The sequence below is a fragment of the Amphiprion ocellaris genome, chromosome 16 (assembly GCF_022539595.1).
Source record: "Amphiprion ocellaris isolate individual 3 ecotype Okinawa chromosome 16, ASM2253959v1, whole genome shotgun sequence".
Taxonomy (NCBI): Eukaryota; Metazoa; Chordata; class Actinopteri; family Pomacentridae; genus Amphiprion; species Amphiprion ocellaris.
This window is the reverse complement of record NC_072781.1, coordinates 23099325-23118699: the sequence shown is the minus strand read 5'-3', so window position 1 is coordinate 23118699 and position 19375 is coordinate 23099325. Positions and strand designations below refer to the sequence as shown.

The following is a 19375-nucleotide window of genomic DNA, read 5'->3' as shown; positions in this document are numbered from 1 at the left end:
TCGTATCACCAGCATTAGCCACATTAAGCTAACAGTTAGCTTAACGTGGCTAATGCTGGTGATACAAATCTATCACTAAAAGTAGCCTAATTTTCTGTATCTGGGCTGCTGAAAAGGGACACGTTAATTTTTTTTTACAACTAGAGTTAGCCAACTTCAGTATCAGTTTCTTTATCAGTTGTCAGTTTTTTTGTTTGTTTGTTTGTTTGAAATACAAACGCCACAATCCATGCTAGCGTGTTTTGACCCTGAGTAAAATTAGGTTTCATGGCCGGGCCAGCTTTCACGGAGCAGAAACACAGACATATGTCAGCACTTGTATTAGAACTTAAACTTCAACCTTTTTTGAAATAAGAGCCCAGTTTTGCCTTTTCTTTCTGTACATTGCAAACATACACAAACAAGTAGTTGGTGTACCTTTAGAGTTCAACCTGCACTCCGTTTTCATCTCGGCCTTAATTCCTGCCCACTGCCCATCACGAGCCAATCAAATCTGTGTGTTCATGTCGCCTTCACTGTCGAGCCAAAATGTTGGAATTATGAAGAATCCGCACGTAAACTGCAAATAATGTTGAAACTAGCGACAGAAAAACAAATATTTTTAGTAGACTCAGTGATCGTCATTAGTTGTCATGTTCTCTACACAGAATTATGCGAAAACTTTCACTTAGTAGAAACCATGAATGAAACAAACCCGATGACTGACGGATATTTTATCTTAATTATTTTTAAAGAATTCTTTCTGCAGCTTTCTCCGTTTACAAACTGAGTATAAAGTGTTTTATTAGCCATAACATTTAAACAGGAAGATGCGTAAATCGCAATAAAGTCTAAGAACATAACCCAAAATGTCTTCTCAGTCTGAATTTAGAAGGTTACGGGGAGCACCTGAACGCGTTTTGTGTCCTTTAAACCGCACGAAGTGTGAGCTGGCAGGCGAAATTTAACCATTTGGCCCAATAAATCGTGTACAGCAACTAATTATAAGGCTGAGTCGATGTTTGTGTCTTTGAATGTGTAAATATAGCAGGGATCGATGATTAATACCTCAAGGACTCGCTGTCTTATTCGATTTATTTGACCTCCGCTACACAACCTCCCAGCAAACAAGCCTATTAAAATGTTGACAGCCGGCAAAACTCGATAGTCATTTGTTACGTAGAGCAAACCACACAAGTAACAGCTTCGACATATCACACATTTAAACTACGTGAATTTTATGCTGAACTGTCTTTATAAATTTAGTTTGATTCCCTTGAGAGAGCGTCCTGGGAACAGAATGTGTTCCCAGGACGGTTTAGCCCCAGCGGTGGAAAAACCTATTGACAATGTACGATTTGTGCGACCAAATGATTTCTAATTGCAAATATGCGCAATTGACTATGTCAGAAATCATTAACTATATTATATGGACGTATAATGTATATGTGGAGCTGATGTTTTCAGGGCGACCGTGGAGCCTACTTTGTTGGATTTCTTTCTTAGGCAATAGTGGCTTACAGGAATGCGTAAAAATAACCCTTTATGCGTAAAACTGGAGAAGTCGACAGGTGAGGGTCACTTGTAAACACAATCAGTAAAGCTATGGGCCTGCCGTGGGCCTGCTTTATGCTGGGACAGTGTTTACCTGGAAAGGCAGTATGTTGTTGCTGTTGTCAGTCCTGAATGCGCTGTCCTCCATCCAGGGCTTGGGGGTGAGGGGACCGGGTCTCGGGAATTTGGGGGGTGCTATAACGTTGCTGGTATAGGGCTTTTTCATGGGGGAGATCGGGTTGATTGGTGACGGGACACCGACGCCGACTCCAACCCCGACCCCTACCCCGACGCCCACCGCTCTGCGCGGGTCCCTGCCTGCCTGCAGCCCGCCCCAGGGGTTGGAGGCTGTGCTCCATGCGGCGTTTTGGTGGTTATTCCAAGCGGACGACGAGGCAGAAGAGGACGACGACGACCCCTTGCTGTTATTCATTATGGTTTGATAAGCGTTTCTCTGAGGGAAGGGGCCTTGGCTGGGACTGACAGGAGATCTCCTCTGCTGGGGCTGCTGCTGCTGCTGCTGCTGCTGCTGCTGCTGTTGATGCTGCTGGGACTGTGGAGCCAGACCGATCTGCGGGGAAAAATTGCCCCCGAACACCGGGTTGACGTGGTGGGGGAAGTTCTGGAAAAGCATCGTCCCGTTCACGGAGGGTATTCCCTGGAAAAAGCTATCGTCCACGGCGTTTGTGGTTCCCGTGGACCAAGTGCTTCCAAACGAAGAGGAAGGGGAGGATAGGGGGCCGCCGGTCTCCTGCGGCTGGTGGTGGAAGCTCAACCCGGGCAGGATCGGCGACTCCATCGGCACTTTGTCCTTGCTGCTGCTGTTCAGCGCTGAAGCCGCTTGGTTGCTCCCGGTCGACGGGCTCTCCGACTCGGATGAAGAAGAAGTGGGCTCCGATGACGGGGTCGGTGTGGAGGGAGGAGGGTCTACTTGCGTCGGATCTTGTTGATGGTGAGGCTGGGCTTTCTTTTTGTCCATCAGTAAATCATCCTGCATGGTTTGCTGAGCTGCAACAGGGGAAAACAGACACGAGGAGTTATTATTATGGTGGTAATGTAGGAGATCATGCACCGGGCTGCTGTAGTATCTGATGAAGTGAGACAACTCCGACAAGCATATGATGTTAGAGGGACCAGGCGGCTGCAAAGCGAATGCGTGACCACCCATTTAGCCGAAAAAGAAGAAGAGGAAAAATACACTTCCCAAGACTACACCAGAATGATTCAGAAAGCTCACAAATTACACAGGAGCAAATGGCAGCAGATATTCACCAGATTTCGCCACGTCTCGTTTTTTCCTTCCAGGCAGGAACTCCGGAGCTGCAATGTGAAATGATTCAGTGTGTTTTTTGCCCAAGCACCTCCCCTATATTCATTTACATACGTCAGTAAATACAGCTGTCCTTCAGCAAGGTTAAAAGACAGCTCTGCCTTGACCTCGGCTCTTCCACACACACGATCGCCGAGCTCTTCTGTTTTTTTTTTTTTTTAAGAAAACGCACACTCGGTTCCTTTTTACGCAGCAGAAAGTGACGCACCTGAATCACTTCAATCCAGCCTACCGCAAAGGCAAGACACTTCCCTTATAATAAAATCAGCCTTATTATATTGGAACAGGCGAAGAGTATGTAAGAAAAAAAAAAAGACGACGACAACGTTGACTGAGTATGCAGCAGAGATCTCTACAGGGATAATAGGATTCATAGAATGGAATTTTATTATAGCTCAAAGAGGGAATCTGCCCGAGGTCCGCATTGATACAGCCACGGGTTTGCATTTGCATAATACAACATGTACCTTGCATTTTTAGGCAGTAATACAATAACTTCACACTTTGGCAAGAACATCACTGAAACCTCCACTCTTTGTCCTCTATTCAAACTTAGAAGCTGAGACTGTCATGCAAAATTAACTTTGCATTTCAGAGACAACGCCTTGACAAAGTCCAAATAGCAAACACACTACGGAAGGCAAATTTGCATTCAGAAATTCATAAAGTTGCTGGAATAACATCAACCGTGAGTATGCAGGATAATCGAAAGTGTAAACACACCTCAATATTCCTGATTATGGCAAGGCTATATACACAGCATCTGGGCATATTCTCAGGTGCAACATATTCAAAACTCAGTCATAGGATATGACAGAAATCATCAAATCATCCATGGTTAATGCTGAATTTAAACCAGTGGGAATATTGATCAGGCTCCTCTGCACTGCTCTGGTCCTGGCTGCAGCAGAGCTAACATGCAGCCTACACTGCAGGCCTTTCAATAACATGGATGCAATAATCTGTGGACTCTGAAAATAACACTCCAGATGACATGCCAGATCATTTCAGCATCATGATGGCACCGATACAAGTTTCAAAAGCCTGTGTTACACACACAAACAGACACACACATACAACACCACGACCTGTTAATCCGTGTTTTCTCCTCCAAGAGCAACGCTTCCAAGGTCATCAAAACAGCATAATCAGCAGCCTACAGTGGCTCACCTCACCGGCCCTTCAGCACACACACACGGACACAACCTGACCCTCCCACTGCCTATTTATCGCGCTTATCGAGACATCCGATATACATTTCATGAAGCTGTCTTGCCTTGAAATCCCCCTCTAATCAATTTGTGTCCCCCTCCACACAAACGATTAAACAGCATGCACACACAGCGTGGTCGCCTCTCTGCTCGCTCTGAAGTCTGAATTACCTTTATCGTTCACCTTTTGGGGACTCTGTAAATAAAGATATTTCTGTTTGTGCCTCGTCTGGGTTTAGATATGACAAACGAGCTACCCTTGTGCCGAGGTAGTCAGCAGTTGCCTCAACAGCTGATTGACTGCGGCGCATGGGTGATGCCGAGGAGGCTGATGGGAGTTGTAGTTTTTTATAATGCAGTGCCTGCCCAGAACTGCTTCCTATTGACTTACAACGTAGAAAATAGATTTAAACTGTAGACTATACATAGGCTTCAAAATAGAATTTTTGACTAGTTGAGTTCATATAAAGAAGCAACTACAAAAATATAGACTATGATTGGCTGCACCTTTCTCTCTCTCTCTTCACCCACGCACGAACGCACACACACATATACACGCACATTATGAATATAATATATATTATCAATGCTGAATAAGAAGACAAGCGCAAGATGAATAGATAAAATATTGTGTCAAAATAAACTAAAATTGCAATTACAAGTCTTGTGATCATATCTTCGTAATGGTTGTATTTCCAAGAATCCATGACCTCTATTCGTGTTAGGGCCGCAGGAGCTGATTCAGAATATTAGTTTGATATATTTGGCCCATACAGTCCATGGTTTGGCCATAAGAGAAAGTTAAACATCATGGAACTACATTTCCCATGTCAAGGGAAGATGTCCCTTGCGGTGTGGTCCTTGTTTTGATGATGCAATCACGCACGGACATGCTTTTTTACGTTACCCCAGAGACGGCCAGCCAATGGAGTCAAACGGTCACGAAAAAACAGGCAGCAGCAAATGCAAACAGCATTTTTATTTGAAATACTGCATCGGTGGCAGATAAATGCCAGTTAGACTGCCATGACCGCGAAGAAGTAGTTTTATGTTGACTGATTGGCTCGTTAGCAGCCGACGCGCCGTATCAATACAAAGGCCTATGTCACCAGTTAGCGGCTGTTCCTCAGCTAGCTAGCTAGCTAGCTAGCAAGTGATTTAACGCCGAGCTCATTTTAATGTTTTATCTGTAACGCAGTTAAACGTCTCCACTAAGAAGACAGTGTTTAAGTATTTTTTGTTTTTGCTTCTCTACGAAAATGGCGGAACAGAATGCAGTGGTCATGCAGCAGAATTTGGACAGGTGAGTTCAAGTCGAAGGCTAACATGCTAGTAGTAGCTGCATAGCTTTGCGTAAAATCACAACAATTTTCAGAACTGAGGGGAATTGTTTGTTTAAACATTCAGTATTTCCTCGACTTTAGTAGGCAGTTGTTATTTTATACTGACTTCTGACTTTAAACTCTGTTCTGAATATCATTAGTTTTGGCTAGTCAGTGTGTTTTTTGCATTAGTGATAAAGGACGTCCTCGGCTACAAGCTGCTGACATTAAATTAGCTGATATAAGATCTTAACACTTGCACATCCTTTTAACATTATACACACACACACACACACACACACACACACACACACTTATTGGACATGTATACATTAGCATTCACAGATTGACTGAAAGTCACATTGTCAGCTAGCACTTTCACCAAACATTTGACCTGTTAACTATTGACCCTTAGACAAAGACAAGACTGTCCAGTGAAATTTCTGAAATTGTCACGTTCATAGTTAACAGCCTCTAAAGCAGCAAGTATGCAAAGCTCCTGCTTATCTCTTGTTACTAAAGACACTGAATATCATTTCTGTGTCAAGTGTGCTTTTCTTTACCAGTGCTTATGTGTCATGGTCACGTGCGTATGCACGTGACCATGACATATACGCACGTGCGTATGCACGTGCATAATTGTAAAATATTATTAATAAAATACAACTCTGATAATTTCTATATTAAATGAACCATATGTTTTTTTTTATTTTTACAAAATATCTACAATCAAGGAAGTAATATAGATACAGATTAATTCACCAAAAGATCTCACATATATGACATCATGTAGTATAATGTTTGATATAATAATATCGCACCTATTGGGTATTGCAGTTTGGTAGCGTATTGTTGGCAGCTGAGGTTCATGTGCAGTTCTAAGGTTTTTTTTTTTTTTATTGTATCCTTAGCCAATACAGACATAAAAGGTGGTTTGGGTTCATGTGAAGGTGAAACTTGATAGAAGAAAGGCATAACAAAGTTTTTCCTGTCTAGCCCCTGAGATGTAAAGTGGACAAAAGCGACTTTTAATTTGCAGAATACATTTTACCCATTTTAAAGATTGCATGAACTCATATTGCATTCAAAATGATAGAGCAGAGCCTAGTAAAGCGTAGGCAGTTCAGTTGTTTGGTCTAAGCAGCCAATAATAACAGAGTCGGCAGTTAGCATTTTAAGACATCAAGTGCAATACTTTTTTCGAGTAATGATTTTGTCTGACAACAGAGAGACATGTCAACAGTAGCACTTATTTTGTAAGATGGTATTTAGAAACACAAAATAATCAGTCAGATCAGAGATTTGAAGGGAACAGAAAATTCTTACCTGTCACAGTCAATCTACAGATCTCTCCACACATTCGTGAAAATGAATGTGTGGAGTACAATGCTGACATCTCTGTCTGATGTGAGCGTTGTACTTGTTTTAAAGCTTTTTTTAGAGCTTAGTCTGTTATCAAACATAAACAGAAGGGTTAATGTGCCACCACATTTAGAATGTAAACCTGGATTCCATTAGGTCAAGGATAATATCCTAATGTAGACAAACACCACAAGTCAGTCTATGTCATAAATCTTTCTGATGGTCTGAAATGTTTTGATAATGTGTGTAAAACACGATTTTAATGTGTTAGAGCACAATACAAAGTACAAACTAGTCTTCAACTGTTAGGTTTATACGTGTTTATGTAAAAAAACACATTAGGTCTCCATGGTTTAAAAATTCTAAGTTAGGCCTTTTCTGATTTAAATTAAAGTTGACTTAAGCTACACAAGAATAGTGTTTTTCAATGTCTTAGTAAAACTGCCGATAAAGCTGAATGTAGTAATTTAGCTATCTGCGATAAATGCAGTCATGACTGATCACAATAATGCTGCAGAACAAGATAAGTGAATCTGCTAATTAAAATGTAATATGAGCATTACTTTCAGGATAGGAGTGGGTGTTTTCTTTATAAAAAAAAAAAAAAAAAAAAAAAAAAAAAAAAAGCCAGGTCATGATTTGCAAATTATTATCTTGCTTCTCTGTTTTAAGGGTATGTGTGAATTTCAAAAGATTAAGACAATTCAGTTCCTCTCTTTAAAATTGTATGGATGGGAAGCTGAAGTCCAAATGATGGACACAAACCAAACTGTTTTCATTTGCTTGGCAATACACAAAAGCAAAGTGCAAAATTAGATCCACATAGAGCGCAGAATGAGATTAGATGGGATAAAATCATATTGTCTTCCACCAAGGGAAGAGCGAGACCTCTTTTCAACTTGGACATTGATAAATCTTGAAATGCTTTTACAAGTGACAAGACTAATGTCTGTCCAACTTTGATTTAGCCTGTAATAACAAAACAAGGGGTCATGCATATGGCTAGATTATCTTTTCCTAAAGGCAGACAATGACACCGTGATTGCCTCCCGAGCCTTATCATGCTACATGTGTGACCAGAATCTGTGAGTGACGGTGAGGAGATGCAGTAACATTGAATCCAAGAACATTTGTGTGCCGTTTCTTTCAAAATAGTGACCAGCATTTGATAGCTTGCATATTGCGTATTGAAAGGCATTTTTAGGCATTTGACACTGTACTTTCTGTCAATATTGATCTTTGGAATAATTTCCCAAGCACAGGGTTCAGTGACAGAAAGAAAGAAAGGTAGGCATGTGAGCTTTGTAAAATCTGCTCTAACTGCGTATTGCGGGTGCAAGGCAATAACCCTGACAGTGTTTGAGGAGCCGATAGCGAGAAGATATATGTCATGTCCCCCTGCTTCTAGACAGTTGTGTACCCAGCCTCTATCATTGACAAACATCAGGCTCCACAGGCTCTTATCTGGGCCTACCACAAGCAGTCCACTGCCCCTGCAATGCAGTGTTTCACAAATGGATGTGGGAGACACATTTCAATCCACCCTGACCTTTTTCTTTTTATTAGCTCTCATACAAGCTCCTTGTTTCACTCTTTTCTTGTCTGGTTTTGTTGTCCTGATTGCTGTTACTCTCTGCATGAATGGATTGATAAATATTTTCATGTATGTGTGTGTATTTATAAAGACTAATAATAGTGGAGTCTGCAGCTATGATTTTGAATAATTTTGGTATGGGGTGATATCGGCATCCAAACGCACTGTACAGTCCTGAGAAAACAAGACTGCTTTTCCTGTTATTTTAAAAAATAATATTGTCCGTAATAACAAACTATAGCGTGACTCACCGGATGTAGATTATGGGTGTAAACCTGCCATTGACTTTCTCCTCCATTTCTGGTGTCTAGCTCCACCCAACACCATTATGATGGGTTTTTCATTCATTATGATTTTTTCACCCTGTAACAGAATGATAATGAGGTGCAAGACTAACCAAACTGGACTGGAAATATTTTTTCTATCATGAAAAACAACTGCAAAAACCTTTTTTGTAGTGCACTAGGACATATTCCAAGAGACAGAAATCCTTTGCTGGTGTGCAGCTGAACCGTCTTGCCGTGATAATCTGCAGCGCGCATAAATAACCTGCCATGCATGGTATTAGCTTCAGTAAAAGCACCAGCCAAAGGACACATTTTTAGCCAGCAGGCTTGAGTTATTTAAACCACACACTTCATACCTTGTTTATGCTGTGAACATTTACATGCAGCACAATTTTATGAGTGAGATATTTAAGGCAGACATTACATGTGAACCTGAAATGTGAGCTACGTGACTAGTGAGTTCCGGTAAAGTTTTGGATTATTAAACTGTAATCTACCACTGGTCATAGTCTTCTTAACTTTGGAAACCAGCCACTTGTGGGCCCATGAAAGCATAAGCAAATGCCTTTTCCTGGACTTCAGTGCACGTGTTAAAATAATACAAAGGTCACAGTACCTCATACTGCAGGTGCTACAAGTGCACATATTTGTTATGGAGTTGCCTGAGGCTCTAACAGAGTGACTGGCTTCTGTTTTAGTTGACTCAGCGGACAAAGTTTACTTACTTATGAATCCGTGATAAACAGCAAAAACACGCTACCCTCTATAATGGCTGAAATTTGAGGCAGTTATTTTTCAAATGCTCCAAACTATTATATATTGTAATTCAATATAAATATGATTGTGAGACTAAAATATAATGAATGAAAGACTGAAATGTTTTTGATGGAAAGGTTAAAGTGTTGGTACAAATCTTGTCCTTTTCGAAGCTAGATGTTGAAGTTGCTGATGTTATATTCCTGTGCACAACATTGAAAGGGCACCCTGTTATTTTGTCAGTCTTGTGTGTAAAATAGCCAAGTTCGTATAATCCATCACAACTTTTCATTGTCAGTATGGCAGCTGACACTCACCAGTATATTTTCCAAAGACACCATTTGCCCTCTGAAGCCTAAAAAGTTCCTTTGCCATTTTTGCTCATATCACAGTTTTACACAGTGTGCTCATTTTTCTTTGCAATATAACATCATTCACCTCTATGGAAACATACAAATGCATGACAGAACATGGTCAGAAGTCGAGAGAACTCAAAATGTATTCTTTGCAGCATGACAGTTATAATGCAATTAAAAATGGAATAAAGAAAGTAGAATTTCTTTAGTTTTTACAAGCATTCCACTTATTGGAAAAAAGATAAATATGATAGTTATGATAGATAAGCCATTCACTTGACCTATTTACTTTTTTCAACTATACTGATAAGGTGTTCTTTACAATACTCTGCATCAACTCAGTACATCAACTCTAGAAAGATCACCATGCTGAATGTATCCGTCAACAATTTGCTCCACTGTATGCTTTTTCCGAGCCATGTTGCATTTATTTTATGGCAGTATGTTTTATTTCTCGCTCAGTCTTCAATGTCATTTACTCTGTTCTTTGTGTAAAGACCACCTGCAGTTTACCTAAAAATTCTAAGAATTTTTGTCATATGACTTTTCAGCATACAGTAAAAAAAAACTACAGGCTCTGGTTCAAACAGTTATTTTTTTATTTAGATTTAGGCAATTTTTCTGATGGAACTTTACAGATGATACCTTAAGGGCAATTGGAAAGTTGAAAATCTGTTAATTCTTTCTGTTTTTACAGTTTCTGGTCCCTTTCAGACCCACCAGCAGTTTTGGGCTATACAGGGTTAACTAGATGCTAAAACACAAAAGGTACTACTTTTGGTAGTTGGGTACTATACTGCCAGTGTAGCAAACAGCCTGAGTAGTTATTTAACTGACTTGGACAAGAAGAGTTTGGGATTGGGTAGAGGCAGTCAGATATGGAGAAGCCCCCCTAGGCCTCCACCTTGCTTTAAGATCTTTGTGGACCAGAATCCACTGCTCATGTGCCCTGCCTTTTGTGCTGAGGAACCCCCAAGTTTCCCACAGTCATGTGACTATTGCTGAGTGAAAGGAGCCTTTGTGGGGTGGCTTATGCGCCTCTTAAAGAATGGGAACCTGACTTGTGAGATGATGAGAAAGTTGTTATGCCGTCGCACTCATGTTTGTACAGAGTGTCAATCACACAATCATTCCGTATTCCTTTAGAGCACACTGTAAGACCCTGCTCTCCTGTGTCTGTGTGACTATGTGATACAGTTTTACACTTGTTTCTATCATCTGAGTTACATCCACAGCTGAGGTGGAACACATGATACTGGCCTAGCTCGAACAGGATCTACAGTCCCACACAGCCACACATTCTTTTGATCCTGGCGGCGTTTAAGGTTTTTCAGAATAACTGTTGAAATCAAAAGGATAATACACAGTGCTGCTCGCCTGCCCTTGACGTTTCAAAGCAGTCAGTTAGCATTAGCAGGATTAAAGCTCATTGTAAAAACAGCAAAGCCCCACTTGAGTTTGCCTGTTCAACATGTAAATAAGTGGGTGAGACAGCAGGTCACCTTGCTTCAGTGAAGTTCAGGCAAATCGCCATCAACAGGTCTCAGGTTCGTGCAGGAACTTGACTTGATTGGCAGTAATGGGGTAGTGTGTCAGTTGTCACCCATAAGATTCTTTTAATATTCATAAACATGCAAACAGGCTTGATTTGCTGAATCATTGTTGTAATGTAGAATCACCACCAAACAATGCTCACTCACTGTACAAATTTTGTGTTGTTAGTTATTGTGTTTTGGAGAGAAATTTTAGATTTATTATGAGTTTTTACCTCAAATTGCACTGGAATTCTCTGTATCCAAGAGACATTTGGTCCATGTGCAGTGCAGGCTTATCTGCCCGAGCATTCTGTTAAACAGGGCTGAGGCAACAGCGAGCTGGAGTTTAAGGTTTCGCAAAGAGGATAGCGTTTCGGTGCTGTTGTATTAGGTCCTGTCATGCTCTGGGGCTGGGTTACAGGAATAGGAGCCAGTGAATCTAAGGTAGCGCTGGGTTTTGTTCTCTGCTGTCGTGCTCCTGTGGAGACATCTGTCCACTGTACTACTCAGCTTCTCATCCTCACGTTTTATAGCTGCATCACTTTCAGCCTCAGTGCTGTAGGACGCTGGTCCACATAGTGCATTTTTGTTCTTCTTTGTCTTTTTCAGATTTGCAGTCTAAAGTAATGGGATAACTGTATTTCATGTATGAAAAGAGTATGGTGTGGGCATGTGTATTCGTCAGATGAGGAGCTGGTTGCTCGGTGACCTCAGTAAAGACTGTAGACAGAAGTGTGACTGGAGGGTTGATGTTTTCGTCAGACACTGTGGCCCTTTTAACTGGACTTGTCATCTGAGCACCTCGACCTGAAGGCTCCTGTCCTGCATTGTCATGTTTAATTCAGTACCAGGGGAGCATTGGAAAATCATTCATTACAGACGGGGAGCAACCTGAGCAAATAATCCAAGTTGGCCATCCCGTCTTTGACAGAGGACCCCCCTCTACACACTTGTGGCACCAGTAATAGAGCACGCCTAGACCTCAGCATGGTGATGACAGAGGGCCACAGATTTGGCATCCATTATTCAACTGTGGGAGCAAGGAGGGTTGAAACATACATGGTGTTCTATGGAGATTCGCTGAGTCAAACACTGGTTAAAAGTGCTACTAGAGGTGGGCAACAGAAAACCCACTGATCTTCATGTCCAAAAATTATTTTGATGACTTTTTGCATGAAAGTGCTTTTGCTATAATTGACAGAATGTCCCTTTTCTAATCACAGTGAATTGTGGTGGTTACCATTACCAAAGTTAACTGCCACCCAGGTATAGAGAACAGTAAAATTTACATTCAGAATTTAAACAAGAACCCTTTCGGTGACTGACAAACAACCATACATATTGATGTCCCTCCAGTTTTAATAAAAAAAGAATTGACGTAGCAATGCATTGGGAGAGTGTAGCAAAAACCTGGAGGTAGAGTTACAGTAGCACGCAGTGGATTGCAGTTTTTCCTTGAGTAATGACAAAGTAAACTTGCCACATTATTTCCATTCTTGCATAACAGAAATGAATCCAATGCAGTAGTTATGCCACTTTCTGTATTCTAGGAATGCGTTGAGTAACGAAAAGGGGAGGGCAGTCCTCACCATGCCCAAGGCCACTGTCATTTTTATGATATCTGTATCTGCATGGTTATGGCCAAAATGATGATCACAGTTTTTTGATCATTGAGATGATGATTATTTATCACAGTTACTCACTGATTTCTAAGGACAAAGTTTTAAGTCTTTATTGCACAATGAATCCTGAATTGAGTGCAACTCCTAGAGGCAAATTACTTGTGAGATATAAATATCTCACAAGTACCTTGGCAGAGGAAATAGCACTGTAAATTCATGCCACAGTTGGATATTTCTAATATTCCTGATGTACGAGACATTTTTCATTTTCTAGGGAGTTTATTCCTGCTGTACCTGTCGTTAAAAACAGAAAACGAGACAATAAACTGTAGCTATGTCTTATCAGTTCAGACGCAGGCGGCAGGTTGGATAAACTTATCAGAAAGAAGATACCACCCTGTTTGGTACCTTTCAACCTATATTGGGTCCAGTTTTAAACCATTTTTTTGCATTGTTACTATGGAATGGAATGAGACAAACTTGACTTTAAATGTTTGTGTAATACCATTATTTGTGGTAGAAGAAATCTTGCCCTGCAATGTATATTGATGGTGGTAGATGGTGATGTTTTCTCATTTGAATGGGGACTCCCCAAAAGCGAATATTAATCTTTTCTCTCTTTTTTTTTTTTTGCAGATTTAGTAGCACAAATGTCCTAATTTGAATGCAACCCAAAAAGTAGATAATCACAGCCTAAGAGAAATAAAACCAAACATCCCTAATACAGTCTGTCTTGCCATGTTGAATGTATGCCAGGGGTTTATGGGAGGTATGTGTGTAAACTAATCATTTTTTCATTCATCCGGTGAAATGCCAAATGTTCAAGGTTCGGTGTAATTATGAAAATGAGAACATAAACATCACATGCGGATAGTCAGCCTGAAAATAGGTCGAAGGCAGCAGTCGGCCCCTGAACCAAAGGATCTCCTAGCAACAGGCTTGTCCAAGGACAAGTTAAATATGAACGAGGCTTTAAGGAAATCTTTGACATTTTGGGATATAGGTTGTTGTTTTTTGTAATTTCAGCAAATATCAGACAAGCATAAAAGTTTTTTTGTTCATTTTATAACTGATAGAATTCCTTTGTCATAGTTTGGGAGATTGGCTATAGTAGTTATTGCCGGATGCTGCTGATTTTCTTAAATCAATTATTTAGGTTAGCTAAAATAAGTCGCTGTACTAGATTCTTGAACTTCGCTCCATGCTGTGAGACACAGGTGGTGAACCTTCCAGCCACTCACACATTGCTGATTAATTATGGAAAAGCAATATAATGGCGCAGTTGGAGATACTGAGGTAAGGTCAGAGAAGTTGGATGTCAAATTACCTCCCAGATGTTGGGTTGACATGGAGCAGAGGAGGTTAGAGGGGTTGTATTGTTCGCAAAAAGAGTTCAGTTAATCAGAAGACGGCACAGAAGAAGGACAAAACTCACTAAGGGCTCCTTTCTTGTAAGTAAGGAGACACAATCTGTTTTAAGTAGAAGGCCCTTCACTGTGTGTGAGGATTTAGTGTTGGGGAGAGGAGAGAGGATGTGCTAGGATACATGTGGCCAGGAGGGGGCTGATAAAATATGGTTTGGCTGGAGGCCAGAACAAGGCATTTGTCTGGATGTCACACACAAGGGAGACAGTGTTTCCTCACTTTGTCTGCATCCAATGCCCTACTGCTTTCACTGTGCATCCGAGCTGTTTATCAGACTATTTGGTCCCACATGTGCAGGGATGCCCTGGTGAATTTAGGTTAGAGTGTCTGACTAGTGCTAAAGGCAATGTCAGGAGATTGTAGCTCAAGCTAGAGTAAAAAAAGAAACAGTGCAGATGTAAGATACAGATTTTTGCTTTTTTTGCAAATATTGATCAAAGCAAAAAGGGAGAATTTTGACATTGTGATGTGATCTGAAACATAGTCCCCTGGAAATTCTTTGCCTCGTATCCAAATGGCAGAATGAAGGGACTGTTTGCTTGAGCTGGTGTGTGTGTGCATTGAACAGTTCCTGCGGTACGGTCAGATATGCTTGACAAGCAGTCCTCGTTACAGCGTGTTTGCCTATAGGCTTTATGTATTGATCCTGGGTGATTTCAAGCAGAGCCACCATCCCAGAGTGATGCTATTTGTGTACATGTCTTCATCGAGCCCGTGTAGTTGGAAGTTATTTAGAGGCTTTGGTCACTACTTTGACAGTTTCCTAAATGGTGAGAAATGGCCTTGCCAGCACTTTTTTTTTTTTTTTTTTTTTTTTAAATCGAGAACTCAAAATAAGCCTGATCCAAGCCGAAACCTTTGATTCATGTCTGTAGTAACTTTGTGTTGCTGACTGCCTGTTTTTCACCAAAAGGGTAGATGGAAGATTACAGTCTCACTTGTAGCCTTTTACTCTCCTCCCAGCTACCACACACAAGCAGATGCTCATGCACACACGACTCAGTGACTTTAGATCTGTTCATTGTCAACAGATGTGGGTGTTCAAGCTTTATCTCAGTAGACTGCAGTTCATTGCATTAACTCATGTAACCTTATCTAGTGACAGTCTATTCTCATTGAACATAAATTGTCTGGTCTTGTATCATAAGCAGGTTTTTCTTGAGCTATTCCTCTAGTTTGCTTGTGTGTTGTGCTACTTGGATTTTATTTTACTAGAGCCACAAGCATTTATCACACACTTTGAAGCGCTGATGCTATATTTATTCTGGTTCAAGAGTCACGTTATCAGTTGTCATGAGCTGTAACACTTTTTTCCAGTTGTGTGTATATTTTATTGTCTTATCCCAACTGTGGGTGTGTTTGTGTGTTTGTTTTAGGAGCTGCTGGGTGTGCTTCGCCACGGACGAGGACGACCGCACAGCAGAGTGGGTGCGTCCGTGTCGGTGCCGTGGCTCGACCAAGTGGGTTCACCAGGCCTGTCTACAACGCTGGGTAGATGAGAAGCAGCGAGGCAACAGCACAGCGCGCGTGGCCTGCCCACAATGCAATGCAGAATACCTCATTGTCTTTCCTAAACTGGGTGGGTTGCATTTCATGAAGGATAAAACTAGGGCCGGTCAGATAAGTAGTAAACTTATGATGCTGTGCCAGCTTGGTTCCGGGAGCTTTTTCTGTTTCAGAGACAGATTTCTGTGCCTATAGAAATCTTGAATTGCTGTGGAGGCAGATATTTCTTCAATTTTGTATGTTTCAAGAGGGCGGCTTTTACTGCATGTAGCTTTAAATACATTCATAAGTTGATTCCTCTCTTTCAGATGGTCTGTAATTTATAGTAATTACAGTTTGTATAAAATAATTTGGTGAAGCTATATTTAAAAATCTCTAGATGTTGCACAGTAACAGTTTGTAGTTCCTGACAACACAGTATGAAGTGTGTGATGTATGGCATAGTTAAACTATGAAGAATATGAAATCAGTTGGTTGCCTCATAGCACTGTGCTATACGGAGAGAGTGCCAGAAAGTTTCTAACGCGGAAATGGAAATTTAATTTACTGTCAAAATGTCACAACAGTGCTCATTTTCTGCCAGTCGTCAACGCTGAAACAGCATTACAGAGCACATTTCCATGTAAATGGACCACTGAAGCTTGTCTTTAAGGGCACTTTTAATAGTTGCTGCCAGTAACCATACCCAAAGCTGGGAGCTATTCAGTTTGTCTTGCCTGAATGCAGGTTTGTTTACTCTGGAGCCAGCATAGATTCTGTGGTGATCTGAGTAAATATTTCCCTTCAGCCTGACAAGGAACAGAAGGGTGCTCACTTGTTACACAGCCCGGCTTCTGGCTGATTGACCAGCAGCAGTTTAGAGAAGCAGCTGCCTCAATTATCCTGACACGTCAGAGTGACGAGGGCTTCAGTTGTTCCCAAAAACAATGACTCATGTAGGGAAAACATGTCATACAGAGCCAAGCTTATTTGGCTAGAACCTGCTCACTTTTCAGTTTCTTTCTCGGCTTTAACACCCTCCGCACCTTTTTGAGTGACACTGTCCTCATGCTCTGTTTTTAAAACACAGAACAGACTTGTGACAAAATTCAGAAAGAATAATGTTGGTTTTATGCATTTCTAAAATTTTTTTCCTGCCAGATGTGAAGAACTGGGAAAGTTAATAGTGCTCACTTGCCGCTTGGTTGCCCATCAGCCACTGGGCCACTGCCATTTCAACTGCATGGTGAGGAAAGTTGCAGTTTGAGAGAAGTTGGACCTAAAAGAATGTTAGCCTGCAGGAGGCTGGGCCCTGCTGGTAAATGGGTTCATGCATATTTATAGCGACCAAGGCTGTGCTGTCACTCACTTTGGTGATATGAGCAGCAGGTTTCAGTTCAGCTTCTTTAGACACTTTCTCAAGTGTATGTTTCTGTATCTCTCTGAGAGCTGATTATTGGCATTGGCTGGTTGCTAGGTATTTATGAATATGTCTGTCACCTTCTTTTGTATTTAAAGTCGTGTTAATTAACTCACAGTTCCCAGTAGGACTGTTAATTAGTGCTACATTAAGTCGTACATGCAGAAAAAAAAAACATTTAGTAGAACAGTGCAACGGAGAACAATTGCATTTAATTATTTTTTATATAGTAAGTGATGATTCACAAGTCATTAAAATATCACACCTCTTGGCTCGCACATTTGGAAGAATTTAAAGACCTTTTTTAACATGTCCTTAAGATGACTTATGATGAAATAAGCAGTTAACACCATTGCAGAGCGTTTCCACCTTGAAACTGCAGAGTACCGGTGATGGTTTCAGAAACTCTGATGCAGCTCTGAGGGGTTTTATACATGACAAACATTAAGGAACCAATCCTGTCAACTGGTAGGGTGAGGCTTTCTCTATTATTGTTTTTAAGAATTGGATTCAAACATGTATGGCTGGATTACAATAATTTTACAACTTGCCATTGTGTTACATAGAGTAGTTTAACAGTGTTTGAGAGGTTGTAGGTGGTGCAGAGCTGCAGCAAATGGGGAGAGATGGGTCAAGAAAAAGGCAGGGATTTCATACATCTGCACATTGTAGAGAAAGCAACTGTGTAGAGTTGCATCTAAGACATTTTAAGGCTGATAAGTTATTTTTATGGGGAAAAAAAAAATACCCTTGACACAAAAAGATGATTTTGTGACCAGAGAAAGACTTCCAAAAATGCATTTCAACGAGGCAGTTTGTGACACTGGAATGAAATGTGCAAACTGAATACATGTCAGACAAATGTACTCAAAGATTATAGGGTTTGATTGGAGACTTTGTTAGTATTTTGTAGTTTTCTTAAAAAAACAATCTGCTCTTTTAAACATATTTAAATGGGCATCTTTTTGGGCATAGTATTAAGTAGTGAATGTATTCATGATGAAACAATAAGTTTCTTTGTCATGTTTTTTGATTTACCTGAATATCGTTTGGCTGTCCTGATAATCCACCACAAATTGTCTCATGACTTGAACTGAAATTTGGTGACTTCAGTTTATGTCACAGGTCTGTATTTTCTCGTATATGTGGATTGAAGCTGTAAAAAACTTTATTTATTTATTTGCATTTCCAGTGCTTGTGTCATAGATGAAGAACATCTCTATTACTAATATATCAGTATAAAGCAAATGGCGAAATATGAAAAGAAATAGTATTTCAATGAAATTGAGGTGAAGCCATATCTGACTTGTTGCTTGGCAACATGCTAAAAGGAAATCTGTACTGTGGCTATGTGACAATAAATCTCTGCTAGAGTTACACTACATATTCATGTACCTTTTTCTCCTTCTCTTCGCGCAGTTTCAGACACCAGATTTGGAACAGAATCATCGTTGATTATGAAGTCTGTTGAAATTGGGTATATAATGTAAAGGCATGTTTGTGTGATCTGCTGTTAGTGTCTCACTCACATGCTCTGGCTTTGAGACACATTATGAATTGAGCCTCTGTTTCACAGAGCAGAATTAGAATTCATCATTCAGGCTCGTTGCATCAGTGTTTTCTCACACTGTCACACATAATTATGGTGGCTTTGTGGTTAGTTATTTTTGGCAAGCTCTTTTTAAAAAGCCAGTTATAAAAATGACCTGTGGTCCAGAAGGTAAAGTGTTTACCCTCCAGTTCCTGATGCCCACTCCATAGTTTGTGTTCTTTTGTCATGTGTTCCAATGCTGAAGTGGTTTTGGCAAACGCCAGTAGAGCGTTTGGATGGATATGCCAGTGGTTAGAAGGGGAACTTCCTTTTTACTGTGGCTGAGCTACAGGGTGATGATGCCATAAGAGAAGGATACATTGAAGCGTATGTTACCATCACTCTTCATTTATTGAGACCTTTATATAAGCAACCAGAGGCTTGTTACCTATGATTTAGCTGTGTGTATCTTTCTTCAGTTTCACTTCAGTTTTAATGACAGACTGTGAGAATGCGTCAGAGAAGTTTTGGCCTCAGGATGTTTTGTCAATTACTTCAGATGAAGTAACCTCAAATTTTTTATTTTTTTTTTGCCTCCGATTCCCA

The 19375-nt window shown here is 40.6% G+C and overlaps 2 protein-coding genes across 9 annotated transcripts in view; one reads left to right on the top strand and one right to left on the bottom strand.

The window, feature by feature from the left end:
• The window catches only part of cpeb3 (cytoplasmic polyadenylation element binding protein 3), a 47570-nt gene extending 43201 nt beyond the window's left edge, over nucleotides 1–4369 (bottom strand). For 2 of the 7 annotated variants that reach the window (XM_035951179.2, XM_035951180.2), the window contains exons 1-2: nucleotides 2806–3018; nucleotides 1628–2541 (exon numbers count right to left, since the gene is read on the bottom strand). In XM_035951179.2, the coding sequence (XP_035807072.2) occupies nucleotides 1628–2530 (903 nt within the window). In that variant the 5' untranslated portion in view covers nucleotides 2531–2541; nucleotides 2806–3018. Of the gene's footprint in view, nucleotides 1–1627; nucleotides 2542–2770; nucleotides 3476–3951; nucleotides 4091–4245 lie in introns of those variants that run through there. The other 5 variants (XM_035951176.2, XM_023276671.3, XM_035951177.2 and 2 more) reach the window with 5 other exon arrangements.
• A 608-nt stretch (nucleotides 4370–4977) lies between these two features.
• Nucleotides 4978–19375, top strand: part of marchf5 (membrane-associated ring finger (C3HC4) 5) — a 31050-nt gene continuing 16652 nt past the window's right edge. The window contains exons 1-3 of one of the 2 annotated variants that reach the window (XM_023276666.3): nucleotides 4978–5219; nucleotides 5346–5377; nucleotides 15710–15912. In XM_023276666.3, coding sequence (XP_023132434.1) covers nucleotides 5358–5377; nucleotides 15710–15912 — 223 coding nt within the window. In that variant the 5' untranslated portion in view covers nucleotides 4978–5219; nucleotides 5346–5357. Of the gene's footprint in view, nucleotides 5378–15709; nucleotides 15913–19375 lie in introns of both variants that reach the window. The other variant, XM_023276664.3, reaches the window with a different exon arrangement.